The following is a 17,739-nucleotide window of genomic DNA, read 5'->3' as shown; positions in this document are numbered from 1 at the left end:
AGGCTATATGCTGCAGGAAATCGCATAATATCTGATTACATTCCATAAACACACAGGGAGGAAACATTCATTATTCACATTCAGCATTGTTCCAGAAAATCACTAAAAACCCATGGGAAATAGCTCCCAGTGATTTTCTGGAACAATGCTGTATGTGTCTGTGTTATTGCCTAGTTTTTTAAACTATAAGGTCACAATGAGTGCAGCAATTCCGAATTTGAGAGTAAACACAGCTGGCAACATGCGATTTAACAGTTTGCTTCTTTTTATGATGTAAATTCTACACAGAAACATTAATGTTCGTCATTTGATTGTCTTTATGTCATATAAAATTGAATAAAAGCTAATTTCATTCTTAGTGGTTAATCAAAATGGAAAGTGAGAAAATTATAAAGTATGTTTTGTATAATTATAAAGTTTCATGAATAACTGGCTGTTTTAACCAAAAACGTTTATCAGTTTGTTTATGAGAGGAAATATTTCAAAATTTTGGGTTTTAAAGGCTCCATCTTTTTGGGATCCATGGTTTTCACTTCCTCTTGAAGAGAGAGGAGTTTCTGGTGGGCCTCATCAAACAGCTCAGCCCCAATTTCTTTTCTGACTCTGTCCTCCCATGCCTTGGGCTTGGGTCTGTTCTCAAACACATCCATACCAGCACCTAAAGGCTGAAACAAACCATCAGTTATGACAAGGCGTTGAATATGGTGTCAGATATTATTACCCCAAAATTCTCAGGTTATCATTTTGCTTCATCTTGAATTGAATGGATACCTGCATGATTTCCACAATAGCAACCAGGTCAGCCAGTGAGATCACCAACAATGAACGGTCTGTCTTGCAGGAACTTCTCCTCAAAAAGTATCAGTGATCCGCAAAGATTCTCTACCGTATTGTCCATCTTTTCTTTAGGGACCTCAACTCCCAAAGCTTTTGGGATCAAAAGCTACAGCAATACAAGAAAACAATTTAGTTCCATTAACAAATAACAATCAAAAAGCTAGAAGTTAGCTGAGTGGCAATTCCAAAGATTAGGTTTCAATCCCAAAGTCACAGACCATTTGGAGTCAGCCATTAACAATTTGCTGAAATCTAAGCACTGTTCTGTTCACTAGTGCCTTCGAATGAGAACAAATACGCTTCACTCACAGTGAACCAGAGTATCCTGGATCCATGTATCCGTATGGCAGTGTTGCCATGATAGATATTAATTTACTCTAGCACGCTTTTGCAAGTCAGCTGGGTACCAGTGGTCCGGAGTGTGGAACTTCGTACATCAGGTACATCATAATCGCAATACTAAGGGATCATTTGAACAGGAGGTAACAGTTAATTTACACAATAAACAGTTTCACAGGAGGCACAAAACAAACAACAGCTGTATCTGAAACTAGACACTTATATTCATATTTATCTGGAACAGTGGTTCTCAAGCAGGGAGCCTCAATAAACCACGATTTATATACAATTATTTAAAATAAAACAAAACAGGCAAAAAAATCAGCCATCATAACTAAAAAAACTATTAAAGTAAGCTAAAACCACAACAACAAAAATCAAGATATTTCTTATTTTAATTTCTAACAAGACAGCACACTGGAAAATGTATTCAGAACAAAAAAGAGTCTATCAAAAGTAAATCCTTATTTTTTTTACTTTTGCATTCTCTTATTCCTCCATGGCACAACTAGTGAATATTGGAGGGTTAGCAGAATTCCAAGGGGTCTTAGGATTCATGAGTCTCCAAACATTTAAAGTAGAAGATTCAGAATTGTGTAAAAGATGGTGTGTAATCATGAATAAAGCTTCTTTAGATCTCATCCTCTTAGTTGTTGAATACACAAAGAAAGAATTAAGATAAAAGAAGAGATTGCTGAAACCACAGCCTCAATTATTTTAACCTACAGTGAAGCTGATTTTAAACAACAAGCAAAACTTCTTAATTCATCCATGTTAGAATTCAAGAAAGACCTACAACAAAAGTTTTCAAGAGACACCATCGACTACAAAAAAAAAAGCATATCCCTAGCTTAATCGAAGTGGCATCTAAGCCATCACGCAAGGTCCATTTTCAAGATGAAATGTCTCACATATCTCATACTTGAAGAAGAAGAAGAAGACCCGTTGGGTTAAACAGGCTGGTATTAGGAGGAACATCACAACCAACTCAAAAGGGGTGCGTGCCAAACAAGGACAACTTTATTTTCATCCTCACTGGCAAAGAACTCAAACCTCATGAAGTAAGTCTTCTGAATAAAGGGTTGAGTTTTGTTCCCACCAGAACCACAGATCCTTTTGTTACGTTTTTTTTATTTATTTGTATCTTTAAGTCTGAAATGTTTCAACAAACACAGCAGAATAGATGAAGAGAATGATTCTACCTGTAGTGGTTAGTGAAATGTTAGGCCAAAGAGCACCTTTTGCCCTCATGTCTCAAACTCTTCTACAGATTAGCCAAGATGTTAAACTAAATTTTGACCCTTCAGCAAAGAAAAAGTTCAACCTGTAGACATATCTCTAGAATCATGAGACTCTTCGACAGCTACAACACTACTGACTATAAAGTCATAACATCAGAATCTTCCATTACAAAGATACATTTAAAAAATCTTCTCAATTGGGCAAAGATAGCATATTTGGGTGGTCTGACTTCTGACTAAGAATTACAAAATCTCTTCAATCGCCCCCCTACCAAGCCTGAATTTTATATTTTGACCAAAGTCCATAAATATCTAACTAGCTAAGGCTTGCTGCGGTAATTTGCGTTACAGTTTTCGACCGTACACCGATTCGATTGCATTACTTGCACACCAGCGCACTGTCACTTTGCTTTTTTATAGAAATAAAAACCATTGAGTTCAGTTGGCCAACAGACGTTATTCAGCTATAGACGCTGAAATCATCTGCTCTGCTCCATGTAGCACGAGCTGCAGAGTTGCAGAACAGGAGTCTGTGTCAAAAAGGTTGAGAGCCACTGATCTAGAATATATATATAATATATATATATAGATCTATATATATATATATATATATATATATATTACATCTTAAATTAAATTGAAAACGAGAAATAACTTGCATTCCATAGATCACACCTTTCAGCCAAGCAAAAGTCTCCATCTTTGATTGCGGGTACCTTTCTTAAGAGGTTGATTTTCCCAAACTCTTCACCATATTGATAACCTAAGGGACAATTTTTGTTTTGGTAAAATACTCATGTAATAATATCAGGGTTTTATTTTACGTAAATACAATAGGTAGCCTACAATTTAAATGTTCAAAGACGTGCAGGAGCCTACATAACTGTTTGCCAAGTAAGCTTGACTAACCACATCCGCCACTGGGACTGCATGCAACTTTCTTCACACACATAATTAAATTGTGACAAAAGGGGAAACGATAGTTACATTTCATTATAAAAGGAAGAACTTCTAATATAGCTTTTCCTTTCTATGAAAAAGTTGATGAATGCTGCAAAATAAAGTGCACACAAACAAACTCCACGCAGTTTTATACAACTATATCATACCGTCAAACAGCGAAATCTTCTTGTGGTCGAAACTGGATGTTGTTTTTCTTGGCAAATATGTAAACAGAGCGACAGGGCTGTGAAAACAAATACAAATAAATTTCCAAAGACATTTTTTTAAAGGAACTAACTATTACACTGAAACACAAGCCAGTCTACAATAAAATGACTGCACTGCTGCACAAGAACATACTGCCTACTAGGTTATATCATCGTAAAGTGTGTAACATTTTATCACAAAGAACACAATTTGACCCTGTAACATTTAAAGTTAGTCAATAATGTCAAATGAGAAAGAAAAAACTTTGGATAATTTTTTTCCATTTCTTTTCTTCCCTCTCTGGTACAATGAGCGCCATCTGTCGGTAGTCGAGGGGATTTTGACCGTGACAGCTCATTGAACAAGAAATCTATTCTTTACAAATTAACTTATGCATATTGATATTGCTTTGATCAGTGTCTTGTAAAACTACAGCTATTGAAGATACCCCAACAGAAGATACTACATAATACAAATCAACTATTTTTCTGACTTTAGAAAGTCTTTATAAAACTTGCTTGGAGGTAAAATTGTCTATTCATTTTACAATTACAATTTATTACTACAAGTTTATTTATGTGCAAAAACACTTACAGTGTTCTACCTTTCTTATTGAACCATGAGAAACAGAGTTTCTACTTTCCCTTGGAAGCAAATGCAACCTACGTCGTACCAAATCCCCCGAATGAATTACACAGACATTTTACGCAAGAGCATTTTTTTAATTGTTTTTGCAAATCTTCATTTGGAAGGCTGAATCAATGTTCTTGACAAACACAGTCTGACTCTGTACTACGCCAAAGAAAATGTGTTTGAAAAACTGATGTCTTTAAAATAAATGTGCAATTCATAAATTACTCTAAACTGACTACATTGGCTTTGAATAATTTCTATGGCTTTTGTAAGCTTGTGATTAGATGATTCTTGATTTTTATATGGTCTGATTTGATAGATGTGGTTAATAATAGATAACTGATTGATGTGGCACTTTTCCAGGAAAAGTTTGACAAACACAATGCTAATGGAATACATTATTATAATATACTCTCTTATTATAGCTTAATTTCTTAAACTTAAAAAAAAACAAAAAAAAAAGACAAACCCAACCCACTATGGCTTGCAATCGAAATGCTCAATGCATTTTATAATTAACATATTAGTAAACAGATCATTTTCAAATCACATAAATTAGCTACTTTCAAGAGAACCTGGAGATGTTAATGCAAAATATTCTTAATCCTATAAGAACACAACTTCCTTATAACCCAGCTAGCTGAACCCCAAATAGGAATCACATATGAAGAATTCACTTTCAAACGAGGAAGGCCTTATAAGAAGCTCATAACTGTTCCTTTCTTCCCAATCTGCCATGGCTCCAGAGGGTAGAACAATATTAAAATACTGCAACAGAACAAAGAAGAGAAAGACAATCAGGACATTATATTTTATAATGCAAACTATGGCTGGAACAAAGGTCGCTTTTAAGGCAAGTTGGTCTATTTGGTAGCCATTTTGAGTCTCAATCAGATCCCTATTCAGTAGTCAGGGCCCTGATCAGGGAATCTGACATTTTAAGGGCTGTCTCAATTGCAAAATCCTACCAATGCACTGAAACATTTGCTCCCTAAAAAGTCCCCCATTGCACTATGAAAACCAGGGAGCATTGATGCTCCATAGGGCTGCACCCAAAATCACATAGTCTCTTGAGTAGGTACTTATTTTTAATTACTCCACAACCACCAGAAAGTTTGTTCTATATAGTATGAATGTGTGTAGTATGAATGTAATATGCCCTGTTGTCATTATCATGTGACCTACCAACGTCAGTTATATCGCTTCACCGCCATTCACAAATCCTCTCCCGTGGTCTCATGGGATATTAAAGTGTCCATCATATGCATACTTCAGAATCTCATCAGAAGTAGTAGGTCATCCTACTCTTTTATGATTCCTGTGAATTCGGACATACTTCTTTTGTCACATTGTTTTTCACCCACTATATAGTAGGGAAGTATGCGATTTCGGATGCACCATACGTTCCCGTAACTGAAATTCTGAAGCTCGATACAAAGCACGTGAGCCAACTCAACACACATAATAACACGCGATAGATTTTAAAAAAAACAACAACTATTATTTAATTATATTGCAGCATAAATATACATCTCTAGGCAGATAATGAACAATCTAGCTAGCATTTGTACCTTTGTTTAAGGCTGAAATGTTGCATGTATAATAAGCAAAGTGTTTATCATAATGTACTTTAAAAAACATTTAAAAAATAATGTCAGAAAGACTGTTCTGCTGTTGTTCATAAATACCAGTAATGATGTACAATGAGGATGGTGTCATGTCGCTGAAAATAGAGTCATCAGCAGGGCTGTCAGGTCTGTGCAACAAAAGTAGCCTAAAAATAGCCCAATGAGATTTTCCAACGGGCGGGCCAATTCTCTGCTGAATTTGTACGTCTGGGGGGTGTTTTAGACCACCGAAATCATACTTACAGTGATGGAAAACCACAGACTTGGCAATACTTGTCATCAGTGTCCCAATGGCTGTATCCGAAATTGCATACTTTAGAACTATATAGTTGCTGAAAAACAGTATGTGACAAAAGAAGTATGTTCGAATTCAAAGTACGGAAGAATGAAAGAGTAGCCAAGAAGTACTCGGATGACCTACTTCTTCTGGCGAGGTTCTGAAGTGTGTTTATGATGGATACTTTACTATCCCATGAGGCCGCAGGAGAGAATTTATGAATGGAAGTGAAGCGACACATGATAATAACACCATGGTTAATGTAATAAGCACTACACACATTCATGCTGTATTGAACATACATTTTCAGCGGTCACAAAGTAATTACTTATTCAAAACAAGTACCTACTTAAGTATGAGAATTCAGAGGCAGCCAATGTGTAGTGAGCCAGGGTCCTTACCAGTGCCAGAATACGTGTACATGATATACTAGCCTAATTCACGACCTAGGGAGCTGAATGCGATGCACCCCATGATTTTCTACTTATTAACTTGTCAATGGCAGGTGGGATTTATAATTAAGGGGGAGGGACGATATCAAATAGTCACGCACATTAATGTAACAATACAACAATATTTTGGTCTGTCTTTCACAAAGATCGTAACAATTAAATATGTATGTTAAAAGTTCTTTTTTTGTTGTTTATTAGATTTCGAGCTCTACATTATACATTTTATTGAATTAGGTAACTAAAGATAGCCTAAATATTCAAAGGTGTGTTCAAACCCGTGTTTTCCCATCTTTTTTGTATTAATTTACCGGTCATCGCTCAGCCCAAACTCTCCTTTCAGGAACTGGAAGATTTTGGCGCTATGCTCCTTATTCTTCTCCGCAGTATCAGTCACTCCAATGGCAGACACGGACATCAGCACACACGGGGAGCAGGACCCTGCGATCATCATCGGCAGGTCAGTCTTTACCACCAGATTCATCCTCTGGATACATGGCGGCGGAAGTCATATGACAAGGTCAAGATAATAACGTGGAGAGAAAAATCTCTTCTGTCCACAGACCATTTTAAGAACCACAACGGTTTTTTTCTTTTCTTTGCATAGCTTATTCTGTCATACTCACGTCTTCCGGTTTCCCCAACGCTGCGGCCAATGTAGTGCATAGTCTTTTTAGAAAGTCTTCAGTAAACTTGCTTGCAGGTAAGTTAGTTTCTAAATTTATGAACGGCATTTTTTTTTTACAAGTTACTGCTGCTGACTAATGTTTGAGAGCGACCCGTTACAGACCCTCTTCTTCCTTGTGATACACCGCCCTCTCTGATTGGTTGAAAGACAGAGACGCCTGTTCACCGAGCTCTGTGATTGGTCAGCGTGCCAAATTCCTTTCACGCCTCTTGTATAGATGAGATTTAAACAGGTTGAATCAGTTTTTTTTCTTTTCAAAATTAATATCAAATAAAAATTGCAATGTTACAAAATTGTGTTTCTATTCTGCATAATAAAAATTCAAAATTCACAATGCTCTGTTACTTCTTGTTTGTGTAAAGTAAAAAATGCTGTCAGTATTTGTTTTTTCTTTACTTCTGAGATTGTGCAATCAAGTCTTGCAGTGCAAATTTAGTTAGGAAAGAGTGTCATATCACTAGTTATCAGGCTTTTGTTTTGGAACTCTATTAGATCCTTGCAAGTCATTAAGTCATTATCAAACCCCATACACTTCCACGTGCACATGAAACGGACTCGGGAGTAATGTGCCGAAAAGTTACACATCAGAGCAGCATGAGCAGTCTTATTATTTGTATGACATGTGCCATGCTTAAAAAAAATTAACCAAAGAAAAAAGATAAATAGCAGCTTTTTAATTGTACAACATAATTTACATGATCTCACAATCAGAAGTACTGGTATGCATTTCACAACTATCTACATAATAAGTAATTCACATTAACTGCTGGAGAATTTGAGGACCAATCTTCAATCTAGTGTTTAGATCTTCCAAGTTCTTCATCACACCAGAGATGTTACACCTAAAGGGACAACATATCGTGAAGTCATACCAAAGAAACGAGTTTTCATTTGTCACATTACATAAGTGCAAGTGGATTTTTCACTTTATTCGGGAGTAATACTTACAAAAAATGTTGTCGCATTTCAAGCACTTTGAAACAAAACAATCCGATTTGAAATTGTTGTTGTCTGTTGACGAGAGGCTTACCCTGTGAGAGTTTGCACTGCTTAAGAGCTTCATTGAAGCCTTCGCACAAGCTCAGATCAGCCTGAGTCGTGGCACAGTCCAGGAACTGTCTCACCTCAAAGAGACATGGGCCAGACTGAGAGGGTGGAAGTCGTGAGGGCTCCTGAAAACATGAAGAAAACAGACAGAAAATTACAAAATGAGGAGATGTGACCACTGCCATGCTTCTCGGTTTGTTCCAAATTCTTCATGAAGATTAAAAAAGTACATTAAAATCAATCTTATCATCTTCACATGTGCAAGCCAGCGACCTATTAGACAAGTTTACTGACGTTGATAGTGACATTTTAAGGAAAACTGCACCCATGGAAATTAAGATAATAAATAAAATGTATAAAAAATTTTTGGAGCCTGATATATATGGGCACTATGAACTGTTGTTGCCGAGTGCAACAGTCGGGTTCTGGAAATAAAAATCCCATTCATTTTCTCCGAAAGGCAATAAGTTCTTTAACAACAACATATAAACCATTAAAGACAGAACTAATGTGAGTTACGAGGTTGTTAATTAATGGTATATGCTTTTGTTGATCCAAGCCGTCCGCATTATTTAAACTTTTTTAAATGATCACGTTTAACAGCAGAATTCCTGGTGAAAAACTACATTACCCATGATTCAGAAAAATGTAAGTCCCATGACGCACTGTGAAAGCGCTCCCTATGCTCCCAAACTACTTAAATATTTGTAAACAACATCTCTAGTTTTATATATCTGTGGTTTTATTTTGTCATTTGCGCTGCTTCATGGCATTTTAGTTCTTTCCCTCAAAGCGTTTTAAGTCTTGTACCTTTATCTTTTTGTAAATACTTTTTGCTTCAAATCAAAGTTTGTAATGTTTTAACTTCAGATGTTTTGGTTCATGGCTTATAACACTGTAATGAATCCCTTTTAAAAATCCCAATAACACAGTTGCACTCAATGGAAAAGAAAAATATATATATATATTGTGTTTCACAGAGAAAGAAGACATTTTTCAGGCATCACCTGATATGTAGGAGCTGGTTTGGGTGCCTCCGAGCTACTGCTGCCTCCACTGAAAGCACCTGTGATGGCACTGCCCATCACGTGCCCTACAGCCGAGCCGACTGCCACTCCGGCAGCTGTGGTGGCCATTTGGGCCATGAGACCTGGCTGTTTGGGCTGGACCGCGGCAGGGGCCACTGCCATTGGAGGAGGTGGAGCGGGGGCTGGAGCATAGGATGGGGCAGGAGCACTGACATGAAAAGGTGATAAGGTGAAATATGTTATTGTCTAATAAGTCTAAGTAACTAAGTATAAGCAAGTTATACACACACACACACACACACACATACATACATAAATACATACATATATATATATATATATATATATATATATATATATATATATATATATATATATATATATCGAATATATTTTACATTAACCTGAGTTAGTAACACGTGGTGCAAACACGACCTAGTTTGAGCTGATTTTGGCAACTTCAGATGGAAAGAAGATAAAGTCTTATACCTGCTTGCGTCATTGGCTATTAAATGACAGACATTATGCATAAATAAATAAACAAGTACATGTTAATGCTTTTCAACTCCTTGTCATTAAGAATAAGGTTTTTGGTTTGACCTTTTACCTACTTCTCTGGATGTATTGGATAAAAAAAGGGAATATCTGAATTCCCTAATTTCTAAGCATACAAACATTGTTTAGTGATTTTCTTTCTTTCTTTCTACAGTCCCACAGTCTGGAGTTTTTCCTTGAATGTAGCTAACATATCTTTTAACTTTACTTCTACCTCGCTAACGCAGATTTACAGTGTAACAAAACTATCAGTTAGCATACCTCGCTTGTGCTGTTGAAGGACGACTGCGGCTTCCTCTTGCCATTTCAAAAGTAGATCGTAACCGCAATTAATGCCCAATTATTATAAAGTCGCGAACAAAGCGCGGGGGTAGTTATATCCTCTCTATCCACACAGACTATTGAATGACAGCCGGTTTGCGCACGTGCGTTTGACCTTGTGTGGTAACTAACTACAGCCATGGCGCATGCGCGCGTCAGTGTTCTAGAAATTTGTAGAAAAGCGCCGTGATTAATTTGATGTGTGTGTGTGTGTGTGTGTGTGTGTGTGTGTGTGTGTGTGTGTGTGTGTGTGTGTGTGTGTGTGTGTGTGTGTGAGACGTAAATGTGTTATGTATAACAGTGATGCTCAAGTGATTCCTAAAATTTTCCTAATCTACAAAGTCAAGATTGTAGCCTACGGGTTCATCTCTCTTATAAGATATTTGAGATTTAGGGTAAAATTATTTGACAGATTTTTTAAATTTAATTTTCTAAATTCATTATTGTGAATGTGAAATCCTTTCCTACATTTCAAACTGAACACTCTACACTACATTCCATTCCATTATAGGCGTCTAGTTCATCTTATGTCACACTCACAAGCATTCCCACTAGATGGCACTAAAATATCTGCATTGAAACCATCGCGGTGAACGCAGAGCCATTTGAACTGTAATAGGCCTAGGCTATGTAATAATAGGGTACAGTTATAACAGGGTAATAGGTAAAAGTTTGGCACAGAATAGAGCGAGTGGAAAATGTAGACAAAAACACAGAGGCTCTATTAAATGTTTTATGTTTTATTGTATCATGTGCTTGATTGATATTATTTCATTGTTTAATGCTGTAGGCTATTTTATCTCTCACACTGAAAAAAACAATAAGTAAAATTTACTTAATTTTTCTTTGGCAAGTTTTTGCTAAGTAAATTTCACTTATGGAATTAAGTAAACTCTACTTAGTTGTAAAAACAACTAAGTTAATGAAAGTAACAAAGGAAATAAGTTTTTTAACTTGGCTATATAGTAAAAGGTTGAGTAATAACTTATTATTCAAGGGGTGGGGGGGGGGGGGGTGGAGCAGTTCACCATTTGCTTCCATTATAGGCCTTCTTCTCAAGGATAGCATTTTTGTTCTACTTAAGATAGTCATATATTTGAAATAACATGAGGGTTAAATGAGGACTGGGATTAAATATCCCTTTAAATTATTGAATCACAGAAGCATCTTCTAGTCTTAAATAAATCTGTGAAGAAAGGTTCAACTTTAGGCGAAACAGAAGTTGAAATTTGACATAAATGAGTCCAGGGATAAAAACTTAAAAACAGCACAAATAATGTCCAAGATTGTGTTGTGGTTACAGCTGGCCTGATAATTTCTGCTTAGTGTGTGGCGTGGGGGAGCGACATGATTCACACCCCAATCTCAGATGGCAGGAGGTGATTCTGCATACACTAGGCTTGGTATAAGGTTCTGCCTTATTTTGACATTATAGGTATTTTGTGTCTACATTATATGACTTTATATGAGATTGAACTTTAATAACCATTAGGGCTCAACAGGAATACTGTGTCGACATTGGTCTGTTATGAGGCATGCACCAGAGTTCCACAAGCGTCTATGGTGAATTCCAAAATGAGTCATGAAGTCTAAAAAGCAATTAAAATTAAAACATCCAAGAGGTAAACATGGTGCAATAATTTTGTTATGTACGTTTTGAAAAATTCTGATAGCAGTTTAAAGGGTTATTTCTCACGAAAAAAAAGAAAATTCCGTCATCGTTTACTCAACCTCAAGTTGTTCCAAACCTGAATGAGTTTCTTTCTTCTGTTGAAGATATTTTGACTTACTGGCTATACCGTCAACTGTTTGATTACCGGCATTCTTCAAAATATATTATTTTGTGTTCAACAGATGAAAGAAACTATATGTATCACTGTGCCATCATTTGCATTTTGCATCACTGTGCTAAACAACAAGTTGCACTAAAGCCAGCTTGTGTTTTATAACCTCCACTCCTTCTCCATGCTCTTTCTTGTGGTCACAGGCACATGGGATGGAGGGCTCAGGGTGAGGAGGGGTAGAGGCTATGATTCATTTCCACAGGGCTTTCTTTCATGTTTCCACTGAGTGACGTTTAATAGAGCCTCAGGGGTCTGGTTGAAGCTGCTTCCATGGTGGAGTGTTCGAGGAGTCTGGCTTGCATTTTATCAGACTGAGGGGGCCCCGGACCCCGAGAAAGACTGACAACAACACGAAAGAACCTTGTTTTGAACCTCTTGGTCTTTATGATCGAAACCATAGCTTTATTGGTCTTAATCAACATAGAATTTCACAAATAAACACGTAATTAACAGCTGCATGCTGGTATGGAGCATATGGACCCCTGTAGTTCAACTTGTATAGCATGGCACACACATACTGAAAAAAATATTTTCCTTGAAGGCCCTGTAAGTCGAATGCATAAATGTAAAGCAAACACATTGTCTGATAAGCATAAAGATTGCTATTATTATTTGCTGAAATACCAATACAGCTAAAATAGAAGCGACTCTTTAGTTGAGTTGTTCATTAGAGGCATTTGTAGCCCAAAGGTTCATGATCCTGGTGGGATGTGAGGGTTCCAGCATTGTAATTTCTTCACAGGATTCCTTATTATTTAAAAGTCCCATGTGGCACAGAGGAAGAAAAGGGAGGCTTCAGGTAGTTTTGGCTGTATGATCTTTTTCCACTGTTAACTTTCTCTCCCTATAGGCGTCATTAGTGATACCCACCTCTTACAACCCACTGAATCTCCCAAAATAGCTATATAAATGCTTTAAACATTTGACACTGAAACAAAGAACTTGTCTCAATCAGTAAACAATCAGTGCACATCTTAAAGCTATTGAACATTTCTATATTATTTGCCCTGGAAACCGTTAATTTAAAAACACATTGAGCTATTATGTCCTACATGGGGTAATATATTCAACTGAACCTTTCAAATATCATTAGAGCATTTTCAGCTAAATAAAACAGTAAAAAAATAAAGATAAACATGCACTTGTAATATGTTCTGTTTTGGTTTAGTTTCATTGTGTTTTATTTCTGTTTGCCTGTGTGACCTAGTTTTCTGGTGTGTTCCCTTGATGGTTTAATGATTCTGTTCATCTGTCGTTCTATTAATTACCTCAATTGTGTAAATATTTTCTTGTTTTATTCAGTTCTTTGTCTGGTTCTAAGTGTTTCTACTGTAAGTGTTTTCTATGTGTTTTTCCCTGTTATTCTGCTCTATATTCTGTGGTAAAGACACTTTACTGGAATTATTTGTCCCTGTGCGCTACTTTAGGCCTATAGCCCTTGCAACCTGTGATAGCACTATGGTCCACAAGTTTAGGGTCGGTTACATTTTAATTGAAGGCTTTTACATTTTTTTTAAATATTTTGAATTTTTTTTCTATTCTAATATAAATTGTCAATTTCATTTGATGGTTAAGCTGATTTTCCAGCATCATTACTCCAGTCTTCAGTGTCAAATTATCTTTCAGAAATCATTCTAATATGCTGATTTGGTGCTCAAGAAACATTTCTTATTATTATCAATGTTGAAAACAGTCGTGCTGCTTAATATGTTTTTGTGGAAACTGATATTTTTTTAAAGATTCTTTGATTAATAGAATTTAACAGCATTTATTTGAAATAGTTTTGTAACAATGTAAAAATCTTTACTGCTACTTTTTTAGCAATTTAATACATGCTGAAAAATTAATCTTTCTGACCATAAACCTTTGAACACTAGTATAACTGCATATTCTATTACCATAGCTTTAAGTGTCATTTCAGGTCCTGTACGGACACACCATAATCACTTGTGAAAGAGAACCAGCTGGAGAAGGTATGAATTCAGATGTGCTTGATGATACATGAATCATTTTCAGCATGTATCAAATCTGTCTTTTACCATAAAAACATGTATTTTCTCCCCAAAGCTGTCGTTCACAATTTACTCACCCAACTATTTCTGGAGGAATTAAAAAAGGACTATAATTCATGGAAGGGCGAAAAATAAGTGTTACCAGACACCTTGTAAAACGGAGTTCAAGTGTTGTATGTCAAAAGACACATTTGTATTCCATTTACTTCTAAGGCAAATGTCCTTGATACGTTTAAATGTTTATGAGCCAGTGTGTATGATGGTATGAATTGTACCATTAGACATCACTCTCTTAAAAGGATCAATGTGCCTGCGTGTCAGTGATTATGTGATTCAGTCACAGCTTAATGCAATGATGGGAAGCCTAAAGATCTCCTCCCTAATGACCCCTTGGAGATGCTGACTTTGATTTTCGCAGGTGTGCAGAGAGAGAGAGAGAGAGAGAGAGAGAGAGAGAGAGAGAGAGAGAGAGAGAGAGAGAGAGAGAGAGAGAGAGAGAGAGAGAGAGAGAGAGAGAGAGAGACATATGTTTACGGCCAAAACATCAAATAATGGCGTACAAAGACAAAAAAGCACATTTGAGAAGCATCTCTAGAGATGTTCCTGTTTGCATATACTTTGATACTCCCTGCTGTAAATGTGCTTTGAATGTTCAGTAGCAGAGATTTTACAGCAAGGAGGCCCTTAACTGTACAGCTATCGGTATATACACAGTTAAGCTCATCGCAGGGCTGTCGCAGAAAGGTGTGAGTGAGTTTAAAGTAAATAGTAGGTGCTGTTAAGGTAGACGTACCTTTAGTAGATGTGGAAGCGTCTATTGGTATATTGCGTTCACACGGAGCTGACAGTGCAAACAGAAGTGAATTCACTATCTGTGCTTTTCTGGCTTTGCACACCTGGGATGCCTGGTAAAAAAACGAGATAAATTAAACGTGTTTTTTCACCCTGCCCCCATCTGATGGGGGTTTACAAGTGACCCTGTTATTTGAGATGAATCAGCCTCATTGTGGTTCTTTACACTAAAGTGAGGGGGATTGATGGATTTAAAAGGAAGTCTGGACAGTCTTCCTTTGTTTTCAGACAGCTATCTGAAGACATAATTGATTTATATGTGTGTCTCATTGGCTTTGTTGTGGTTGACTCAGGTCAAAGGGTTAACAAACACTGGCATTTAGTTTGAGGAAATGGGCAGCACTCTTAAAAAGAAAGGTTCAAAAAGAGGTTTTTGCAGCGAAGCCATAAAATAACCCATTTTGGGTTCCCCAAAGACCCTTGATAAATCTCTTAGAATAACCATTTTAAGAACATTTTGATAATCTAAAGAACCCTTTCCCACAAAAAAGAACCTTGTATGCTATCTAAAGGTTTTATGGAACCACGGATGCCAATTTACTTTTTGAGGCTGTAGATGAAATCCACTCACAAAGGTGGAATAGGGTCAGGTGAGTCCTGGATGAAGTAAAGTGTGTAACAACACACTCTCTGTTTATCCACAGGATGGTGCTAAAATGTTTTATTATGATTGGGGAGTTCATGTAAAATTGAATTTGAAATTGAAGCTTCATCTTAAAAAAATAGATTAATGCCTCTTATCGATTTATAGAATGCTGAGGGGAAATAGAGCTGCTGCTGGAGATCAAAGGGGAAAAAACATCTCCTGAAGAAAAGTCTATAAGCTTATTTCTGAAACTGCTCGAAATACTCAGAGGTCAAATCAAACCACACCTTTTGTGATTAGTTCCAGTGAAGTTTAGAAGTAAAAATCGGACTTTAAACTGTAATAAGTGTTTGTTTGTTTGTTTTGAAGAAGCTTGCGTGTCCCTCCAAGGGCAGCTGTTGAAAACCATCATCAGCCCACTCTTTCAAAAAACTGCTTCGCATTGCAAGATTTCTCTTGGTTTGGATCCAAATGCGTGGAGCAAAATTAAACAAGGCTCTTTGTTACAGTGACGGAGACAAAGAAGGGTCTGACTCATTTGGCAGGAGTTCTAAAACAGGATATAGATATAGTTTCAGCATTTTCCCCAGCTGTGATTTATATCAAAACAAAATGAAAAACTGCCAAAAGTTTGAGAAGAAAAATCAAGCTGGATCTTTCTCCGTTAGTTAGTACACAACAAACAAGTGAACAAACAAAGCACATGAAAGATGTAGAATGCTGTTTGAGTCAGACAATATGAACAGTCCAGTACCGTTAGACATTAAATATTTGACAAAGTTGAACGTTGGAACAAAGTTGTTCCTAAGGTCAGTACTTGACACTGGCACATCAGATCCTTTCCTCAAAACTGCAAATTTCTTGACACCATAGACTGATGCGGCTCAAAAGACATCAGCAAAAGCCCTTTAATTTGCATGCTTCCCAAGCAGGCAATTTCCACAACAATGGACTCAACACTAATGACACTGTTCATGCGCTTTAACCAGAGGCATCTGAGAAATGTGTCTTCTCATTGTCAGGTGCTTTTAGGGTCAGGTAAATCAAGCATGCCACTTTCTGAGCGGTGCCAAATAGAGAGCACAGCCTTTGTTTCAATCTCAAAAAAGCAAGTCTCTATATTTTACTCGCGTATAAACCTTTCATCTCCAATATTATTTCTCCTCTATGAATGAATTTAACCCTTATGTATATGAGACAGGTTACTGTTTTATGTTTAAATGATGTTTAGTAATTTCAAAATGAATGCTTTATATTCCTTTGAAAATTTTTATTATTTCTTACAGTAAACATTCAAATTGGTAAAAAAGATCACAAAACCAGTCACAAGTAGCACGCGTATATTTGTGGCAATAGCCAACAATACATTGTATGGGTCAAAATGATCAATTTTTCTTTTATGCCAAAAATCATTAGGATATTAGGTAAAGATCATGATCCATGAAGATATTTTGTAAATTTCCTACCGTAAATATATAAAACATTTATTTTTGTGAGTGAATGCAGCACAATTGCGAACATAAATGGACAACTAAATGCAATTTTCTCAATGTATCGATTTTTTTGCACCCTCAGACTTTCAAATAGTTGTATCTCGGCCAAATGTTTTCCTATCCTAAGAAACCATACATTAATGGAAAGCTTATTAATTTAGATGATGTATAAATCTCAATCTAAAAAAAATGGACCAATGTGACTGGTTTTGTGGTCCAGGGTCACACACACACACTCACACACACACACACACACACACACACACACACACACACACACACACACACACACACACACACACACACAAACTCTCTCTCTCTCTCTCTCCCTCTCTCTCTCTCTCTCTCTCTCTCTATATATATATATAGAAATACATTTACAAGTAATTTATTATTTGAATATATTATATTTCATTTTTTATATATGCACTATTATAATATAATATAGGGGTTAAATGGAACAGGTGCACTTTAGAAATGGGCTTAAAATCACAAATAAACACTATAGCAGGCGGACACGTATTTAATAATACGACTGACAAAATGTTAACAGCATATTATTACCTTATCCAACTGTTAGAGAGGAGGGTTACTAGCCTATCTAAACCTCTCCTGCTAAACCACATCACTGAAAACCAATCCTGCTCTCTCTACCCACAGTCTCCCCTCTCGCGACGGAGCGCGCCAGAGGAATGGAGGGCTGGGTCACGTGATTGCCGGTGAACTTGCCACTCCAGCCCCTAAACGACAAGTGTAATTT

At 36.7% G+C, this 17,739-nt stretch overlaps 3 protein-coding genes and 1 long non-coding RNA gene across 4 annotated transcripts; 1 reads left to right on the top strand and 3 right to left on the bottom strand.

The window, feature by feature from the left end:
• Window positions 1-247: 247 nt before the first annotated feature.
• gstt1b (glutathione S-transferase theta 1b) lies at window positions 248-3,723 on the bottom strand. The gene is given in 9 exon segments (XM_077232784.1): window positions 248-665; window positions 772-811; window positions 813-943; window positions 1,147-1,186; window positions 1,188-1,273; window positions 1,275-1,296; window positions 3,093-3,180; window positions 3,527-3,557; window positions 3,559-3,723. Coding segments are annotated over 9 exon segments (720 nt in total). The 5' UTR covers window positions 3,640-3,723; the 3' UTR covers window positions 248-464.
• Window positions 3,724-4,267: 544 nt separating this feature from the next.
• ddt (D-dopachrome tautomerase) lies at window positions 4,268-7,385 on the bottom strand. The gene is made up of 3 exons (XM_077232785.1): window positions 7,180-7,385; window positions 6,865-7,040; window positions 4,268-4,967 (listed from the first exon to the last, which is right to left on the bottom strand). The coding sequence occupies exons 1-3, from the start codon at window positions 7,285-7,287 to the stop codon at window positions 4,895-4,897; spliced, it is 357 nt and encodes a 118-aa protein (XP_077088900.1). The 5' UTR covers window positions 7,288-7,385; the 3' UTR covers window positions 4,268-4,894.
• Window positions 6,927-7,575, top strand: LOC143740766 (uncharacterized). Its single transcript, XR_013204895.1, has 3 exons — window positions 6,927-7,013; window positions 7,161-7,256; window positions 7,389-7,575. It is a non-coding gene; the product is annotated as an uncharacterized LOC143740766 (long non-coding RNA).
• Window positions 7,576-7,895: 320 nt separating this feature from the next.
• Window positions 7,896-10,357, bottom strand: chchd10 (coiled-coil-helix-coiled-coil-helix domain containing 10). Its single transcript, XM_077232783.1, has 4 exons — window positions 10,133-10,357; window positions 9,296-9,524; window positions 8,272-8,413; window positions 7,896-8,083 (listed from the first exon to the last, which is right to left on the bottom strand). Exons 1-4 carry the CDS (start codon window positions 10,174-10,176, stop codon window positions 8,064-8,066), a joined length of 435 nt encoding a protein of 144 aa, XP_077088898.1. The 5' UTR covers window positions 10,177-10,357; the 3' UTR covers window positions 7,896-8,063.
• Between the last annotated feature and the right edge of the window lie 7,382 nt (window positions 10,358-17,739).

The sequence above is a fragment of the Siphateles boraxobius genome, unplaced genomic scaffold (assembly GCF_051911475.1).
Source record: "Siphateles boraxobius isolate OS27281-9 unplaced genomic scaffold, OSU_SipBor_1 18, whole genome shotgun sequence".
Taxonomy (NCBI): Eukaryota; Metazoa; Chordata; class Actinopteri; order Cypriniformes; family Leuciscidae; genus Siphateles; species Siphateles boraxobius.
The sequence above is the reverse complement of the archived record's forward strand: the minus strand, read 5'-3'. Positions and strand labels throughout refer to the sequence as shown.